General features: G+C 32.1%; 1 protein-coding gene across 1 annotated transcript; it reads right to left on the bottom strand.

Annotated features, from left to right (window-relative positions):
* Positions 1-388: 388 nt before the first annotated feature.
* On the bottom strand, positions 389-4039 carry LOC104815257 (cytochrome P450 734A1-like). The gene is made up of 5 exons (XM_010543590.1): positions 3536-4039; positions 2379-2596; positions 2024-2268; positions 1598-1958; positions 389-1207 (listed from the first exon to the last, which is right to left on the bottom strand). Exons 1-5 carry the CDS (start codon positions 3816-3818, stop codon positions 764-766), a joined length of 1551 nt encoding a protein of 516 aa, XP_010541892.1. The 5' UTR covers positions 3819-4039; the 3' UTR covers positions 389-763.
* Positions 4040-7291: the final 3252 nt, after the last annotated feature.

The raw sequence follows: 7291 nt of genomic DNA, 5'->3' as shown, positions 1-7291 counted from the left end.
GATAGTAAAACATTACTACGTAGCCTTAATTAACAGGTTAAATTGTATCACGTCTTCCAAAGGGATTAAAAAATATGAGTTATTCCGCTCATTGTCCTTTTATATATATTTTAAAAGAATTTTATTTGAAATGATTTTATTCATTATCTAAGTATAAATATACATATTAAAATAAAAAAATCTATCAATCTAAATGAAAAATTGAAATCAGAAGATATAAAATAATCTGTTACAAATTCATCTTTAAAGTTCGATCTCTTTCAATTATTCTTACTACTCAGTGTTTTTTTATTCTTCAATATTAATATTTATATTACTAAAATAGCCAAAAAAAAAATCTAAAAATAAATCAAATACGTTTAAGAGGAAGAGAAAAAGAAAGAGAATATAATTTCCTCGAACTCCAAAATATTTGCAAAATTGTGTAAACATTATGCACATATACATTACATACACACAAAGGGGAAATCAAAAGAGCAAAAATGCAACCTACTTGTTAGCACCACTACTACAAAGCTTCAAAGCAAAAACCAAAATATAGAAGATAAAAAAAAATAAAAGAAGAAAAAAATAGCAATTACATGCCAAATTAAATTTTATATAGAGAGGTGAAAAAATGACCATGAACATGTAACGCAAGTCAGTTAGCAAAGCCTTGTAAATTTTTATTTTTATTTTGTTTTTTGCAAGGCTGCAAAGGGTAATTCGGTCAAACCCTTTAGAAATGTTGGAACCATATGATGAAATCAGGACCGTTGATCTTTTAACGATAATCTTGACCGTCCGATCTGCGGAATATGACTGGTGCACCATGCTGAGGGTATAACAACATCAAGACCGTTGGTGCGTGCTGATAACTGGGGGCCAGATGGAATGTGAACCGTTGGATCAAGATTGCGAGCGTGAGTTTCGCATGGAGCATGGCTAGGTTTTGCCCGATACATGTTCGGACCCCGACTCCGAATGGCATGAACCCTAGCGGGTGCTTGGCTGCACGAGCCATGCCATCCGCGAACCGAGCCGGATTAAATTCGTTTGCGTCGTTGCCCCAGATCGCTTGATCGTGATGGACGGCGAGGATCGGAATCAGGAGCTCCGTGCCGGAGGGGATCTTGTACCCTCCAAGTTCCACGTCAGCCCTCGCCCGTCTGATTGTCGCCACTATTGGTGGGTATAGCCGTAGGGATTCGTTGAGGATCATGCTTAGCTGCAAAATAAGAAAATTAATACTTAAATTTACTGTTGTACCCTTGATCATCTTAAAAATAAAAATATATACCTTAAGGGAAACATATCTAAAAATTATAGCAAGTAAGAGAATATATAGAAAAAAAAAATTATTATTACACCTTATGTTTTAGAGGTATATGCAATGTTTTATGCAACATACTATCTCGATTAATGTGAAATTTAGGAGAAATTGCCTTTTTCATTGGCTAAAAATGTGTTTTTTTTTATAATTACCTTTTTCATCCTTTCAATTCTCTTTAAATTATTTTTTCCGTTAACTTCTTAAAATATGTATTTGTTTCCAAAAAAACAATTCTTAAAAAAGGGATTACAAAAAATTCTCAAAAGAAGAGAGAGGGAAACGCACCGTCTTGAGCTTAACGACGTCGTCTTTGGTGGGGACATCACGTGAGCCGCAGACCCTGAGAACCTCATCACGTGCCTTGGCCTGCCACTCCGGGTGCATGGACAGCAAGATGGTCGTCCACGTCAGCAAGTTCGACGTTGTCTGTTTGCCGGCGAAGAAGAAGGTCTTGCACTCCTCCACTATGTCGTTCACCGTCACATTCTCCGACGACTTCGACGCCTCTAACATTAGCCCCAACAAATCCTTCGCCGCCGTCTGTCCGCCGGAGCTCGTCCTCCGCCGCTCTACCAGCTTCACCAGCAACTTCCTTATCTCCTTGTCGATCGTCCACGAGCTTATGTTCCTCTTCGTCGGAAAAAACCTACCCACCGGAAAAAGACGATTGGTCGCCGGAATTCGAATCTCAGGTGGGTTGTTTGGATTTACCTGTAGCCGGGGACGAACACTTTCTGAAAAGCTTCTGCACAGAGAAGCATCTGCTGAGCTTGTAATCTGAAAATTGCCCGTCCATCTTCGTAGCTACTTCCAAAAGCTGCTCTCGTTATTACATCTTCTGTCAGAATCTGAAACCATTCGTAGACATCAATCTCGATCTCGCCGGATTCCGACAGTGTATCCGACCATTTCTCGACCATATCCGTTACGCTCTTCGCTACCACAGGGACGAGCAACTAAAGGAATAAAAATGGAAGATTTGCGTCATGGGTCGATGAAATCTGGGGTTTTGGGAAAACCCATTTTCGAATTTACAACCGAAAAATCGAAAATCGAGTCGTTTTACTTTGAGGTTTTCCATGTGAAATGTCGGGCTGATGATTTTCCGATGACGAGCCCATTTTTCACCTTTGAGACTGAGAAGTCCATCGCCTTCGAGCTGTTTAACGAGTGGGTGAGTTTCGTTTTTCTCGTAGAATGATTTCGAGAAAACTTCTCTGATCAGATCGGGATCGGCAACCGTTAACCGGACAGTTGGTCCGAACCAAACCAGAAATGTCGAACCTGAAACCAGAATCGAAATCGGAAACAATAATCAGTGTGTGTAAAAACATTGACTGGTGTCAAAAGGACTGTGACAATAAACAGATCCTGAAGTAGGAAACTTTGCAAAAAGATGGAACGTTTACACATTGGTCGAATTAATTTCATTTTTTTGTGGGTTTTATAATAAATCCAAAGGGGCATAGTGTTTTGATATTTGAAATGACCGAAGAAGAAGACAACAGAAAACAGAAAAAAAAAATTGATGACTACTCCCATAAGAAAAGAAAGGAGTTCATTTTCCCATCAATGTACTGACACCATAATTTGATCATAACACACCAAAATTGAAAAAAAAAAAAGAGATTAAATTTAAATTCATGGATAATAAAACACAAAAACAAAAATCCACTGCAATACATGAGTTTGAAAAAAAAAAACACATTATATTTCATTTGAGAGAGGGAATCAGACAAAACACAAAGACCCCGGCCACAGAAAACCAAGTTTTAAATTTTTCGGGTTTCGAAAATTTCCCTCAATCACCCAAAAAAGATTCCGAACTTGAACATCAAGAAACCCAAAAACCCAGAAAGAACTGAATCCGCAAGGCATTAAATGAGCAGAGAAGAAACTGTTACAAAGTCACCAAGGGAAAATGGAACAAATGAATCTTTGTAAGAACCAAGATTGAATTATGAATTCATTACCAAAAACAAAAAAGATTGAATTGTGAATTCGTTTCACCCGTTTCTCCAAAAACGAAGAGAATCATCGTTTTTTTTTCCTCAGAATCTAACGAAAACAGAAAACAGAGTATCCAAATTATGAAACGCCAGAAGCAAGAAAGATCAGCAGAGAAAAAAAAAGGGGGAAAAAGCTGTGAAATTTCGATGAAAAGTTGTGGGTTTTTCTTTTCCTGGGTGTGGGAACTCAAGACAGAGAACAGAGATTACTTACCATAGATTTTCCTCCAGTGGTGGTAAAACGAAAGAACCCTGGGAAGAATATTGTGGGAGAAAGGCATGGGGTGTGAAGAAGCTTTGAGCATCATTCCGGAAAGTTCTCTGACATTGCCGATGAAGAAGTGATAAGGAGGTCCGCGAATCCCCTGTCTCGAGAAATGTTCTTCGATCTTTCTCGGTCTCCACCAAAGAATGGACATGCCCTTCGCCACTACAAAACCCACCATTAGAGACAGAAGCACAGCCTTGGGGCTCAACCAGGTGGTCTCATCCTCCATTGTGGGAACACCAGAAGGAAACAGCAGAGAACCGAGAGGCGAGGAAGAACCAAATGGGTCTTTCTTCTCCTTTGGTGTGCGTCGTGTTTTCGTTATACGAGTGCCGGAGAAAGAGGGAATGAGGTGTTAAAAAGGCGATTTTTTTCCCCTTTTTTCTCTCTTTATTTTCAGCTTTAAATGTTTTTTTTTTGTTTTTTCTAGTTTGGTTTCCTCTTATCTTGTTTCTTTTTGGACTATTTGCTTGCTGAGCTATTTGAGCTTCTCAGATACACACACATATATATATATATATAGAGAGAGAGAGGCAAAGCCACCGGCGTTGGGGCCGCCATTGGAGGAGAGCTAAGGGTCAACGAAAGAGTTTTTCTCTATTAGAAAATTAATTATGGTGTGATAACTCGACATTTTTTTCTTGATTCATATGATTGCGATACGATTTCTTTTGGGTGTTCTATAAAAAGAAATTGTCTTCAGCACTTTTAATCAGAATTTAGTTTTTTTCCCCTGTCTGGATCCACATAATTATCTTGTAATAATATAATGATACTAAATTTGATATTTTTTTGTCCTTTTCTTTGTTGTTGTTTGCATACGCCCAAATTAAATGTCCAAGAGCCGAAGAGCTGTTTGTGTATATATATTTAAATATTTCAAATTTATAAATTTGTATTTTCACTAGAGATTTTCTTTTCAAAATAATGGTTTAATACGATACATGTAAAAAATAGCCATTTAAATTAAAAAAAACTACTTATATATAAATAAAGTAAATATCTTAGAATTTCAATTGTTTATAGTGTAAATATCTCGATTTTCTCAAAATGATACAATAAATTTTTAAATTTTTACAAATTTTTAGATTTATATCTATACCGGATAGATTCTTTTCTCAAATTTCCGTTTTACAATATAATAATATTGATGTGAAAGAATTGCTTTTAAAGAAAAATATCTTTTTAACATAGAAAAATAGGTTTTGAAAGTAATTTTGGTCATATATGTAATTAAAACGAAATGTTGACTGTGTATTGTGCAAATATTTCAAGTTTCTTAAAATATATAACAGTTAGTAAGTTTCCTCAAATCTGTAGATTTGTTTACGAAAGCCATTTTAATCTTAAAATACTTATTTTAATTTACCATGTTATAATTATTAGTGTGAGCAGATTTTTAAAGTGTATATATAGATATAAAAAAATTTAACCTAAGAAATTAAAATATATAATTTTTTTTTAGTTTTTCAAATTAATATTTTTATTATTATAGGAGAACATTTTTTTTTCTAAAAATCCATAGTTTATTATAATATATATATATATATCATAATTTATATTTTATTGAAATAATTATTTTTAGATATATATCTATATATAAACATTTAATATATCCAAATATCTATTGTTTACAGCGCAAATATCTCATAACGATATATGAAAATTTTAATTTATAGATTAATTTTTTAGGAGAGATCTTTTTTTAATCAAAATATTAGTTTATAAGGTAAAAATAATAATGTGAACGAGATTTTTATATATTTATGTACAACATTGATATAACAATTTCAAAATTTTCATTAATCAATTAGTTTTTGGTATTTATAAAAAAGTAAAACAAATATTTTTGTAGTGAAAATATCTCAATTTTCTCAAGCAAATATCGTGAATTTATTGAAATTTTCACATTTTTGGATTTTAATTTTTGATGGAGATTTGTTTGATATAATGGTTTACAATGTAATAATTTTTTTAAATAAAATTATATTTTTTTATAATATTAATATAAAAAATTTATGATTTAAATTAAACAATGATTCTTTGATATATACAAAAACTAAAATAAATATCTAAAAATTTGCCATCATCATTTCTCACTATAAATCGACGTAGACTGTCAGGGTGTATATTTATAAATATTATTTTTTTTGGTATTTATAAATATTAATCTGTTAATTACTTTTCTTTTTCTTTTCTGGGGTTCCCTTGCATGGGAAGTGATAATTTCTTTTTCAAATAACCATAAATAAAATTTTAAAAAACACATGGAACATGGACATTCTCATATAAGACTGTGTCATCGTGTCTGTACTTCAACATGCCTTTTTGTTTTAAAATTTACATTTGGAATCATTGAATAGATACAAAGATGATACACCAAGAATCTCTTTTCAAATATTCAATTTAATTTTTAATATTTTTTTAAATTACAGGTTGCATTCCCCACAAAAGTTTACACATTTTTGTGAAATTTATTTTTTTATGAAATAAAATTTTATTAATTAAGAAAATATTTTTAGAGTTCTCTACACAAATTGGTTTTATATATCGAAATGATGAAAACTATATAATAACTAAAAGTGAGATATGATTAGTATACGAATTACTAAACCATAAAATTTAAATGATATGTTATTAAAATCTATTATATTTCACATATATCTACAGATATTACACATCCATATTACAGCAATATATGAGCAAACTTTTTTTTTCCAAATTTGAATTTTTTTTATAGTTGGTTAACATCGTAAATTTTGGTTTTAAAATGTTTTTAATCATAGGTTATATTCTTTTGGTGAAAAAAAAATAAAACATTACATCCGATTATCCTCACAAGATTATTTCGAATCGAATTTTGATTTGTTTTAATGCTATAATACTATTTTTTTATACTAATTTCATCTATTTATTTTATTGTAAAAATACTTAAAGAAGAGATAAATAAGAAGAAACGGAAGGTGTGAGCGGAGAGGATTTGCCACTTTGGACGGTTTTATAAAACCAAAGATATTAAACGGACATAATTGCAGGGAACAGATGGGCATGAGGTGTACTCGACTTATACCAAAAAAAAAAATATTTAATTTAATAATACAAAATATAAAACTATAAAATCGTAAACTTTCAATTTGAAAAAAAAAAATAGAATCATTTCTTTGTTTCTTAAAAAAATCAACTACCCATGTGATTTTTTTTTGGCTTTTCCGTAACGGAATGTCTCTAAATCAAAATTTAATTAATACACTAAATCCTGCATGCATGCCAACATCGACGACATTTTATAATTAACTTTTTTTTTTCATTGTTACATCGACATCATTGCTAGACACGTACATTTGTATATGTATATTAATATGTATCTGGATATAATTTTTATTCCCTAAATGATTTTGTCCACTTTCTGTCCTAAAATGTTCTCTAATTGAAATTATTTCACTTCATTTTTGTCATGTTAATAGCGACAATACCTTCATTCCTCTGTTGTGATGTTTTCTTTACTTGAGAAATGGTATCACCAGATTCACCACTATATATTTTTTTTTGCAGGAAAAAAAGGGACTAAGACTTGACGTATATATACGTGTATACGTGTGTATTTATATTTAAAGTAATGCATGCCAACTCATTTACGTGTGTATTTGTGTGAATCTACATGTACAACCGCTAATTAAAAATTGGTGGAAGGCTAAGGCAAAC

This window comes from Tarenaya hassleriana, unplaced genomic scaffold, assembly GCF_000463585.1.
Source record: "Tarenaya hassleriana unplaced genomic scaffold, ASM46358v1 Cleome23, whole genome shotgun sequence".
In the NCBI taxonomy this organism is placed as follows: Eukaryota; Viridiplantae; Streptophyta; class Magnoliopsida; order Brassicales; family Cleomaceae; genus Tarenaya; species Tarenaya hassleriana.
The sequence above is the reverse complement of the archived record's forward strand: the minus strand, read 5'-3'. Positions and strand labels throughout refer to the sequence as shown.

Coding starts and splice junctions, on each gene's coding strand:
- LOC104815257 (XM_010543590.1), bottom strand. CDS start 3,818: ATGGAGGATGAGACCACCTGGTTGAGCCCCAAGGCTGTGCTTCTGTCT. Junction 2,269..2,378: donor TTCACATGGAAAACCTCAAA/GTAAAACGACTC, acceptor TTATTCCTTTAG/TTGCTCGTCCCTGTGGTAGC. Junction 1,959..2,023: donor GTGTTCGTCCCCGGCTACAG/GTAAATCCAAAC, acceptor TCCGGTGGGTAG/GTTTTTTCCGACGAAGAGGA.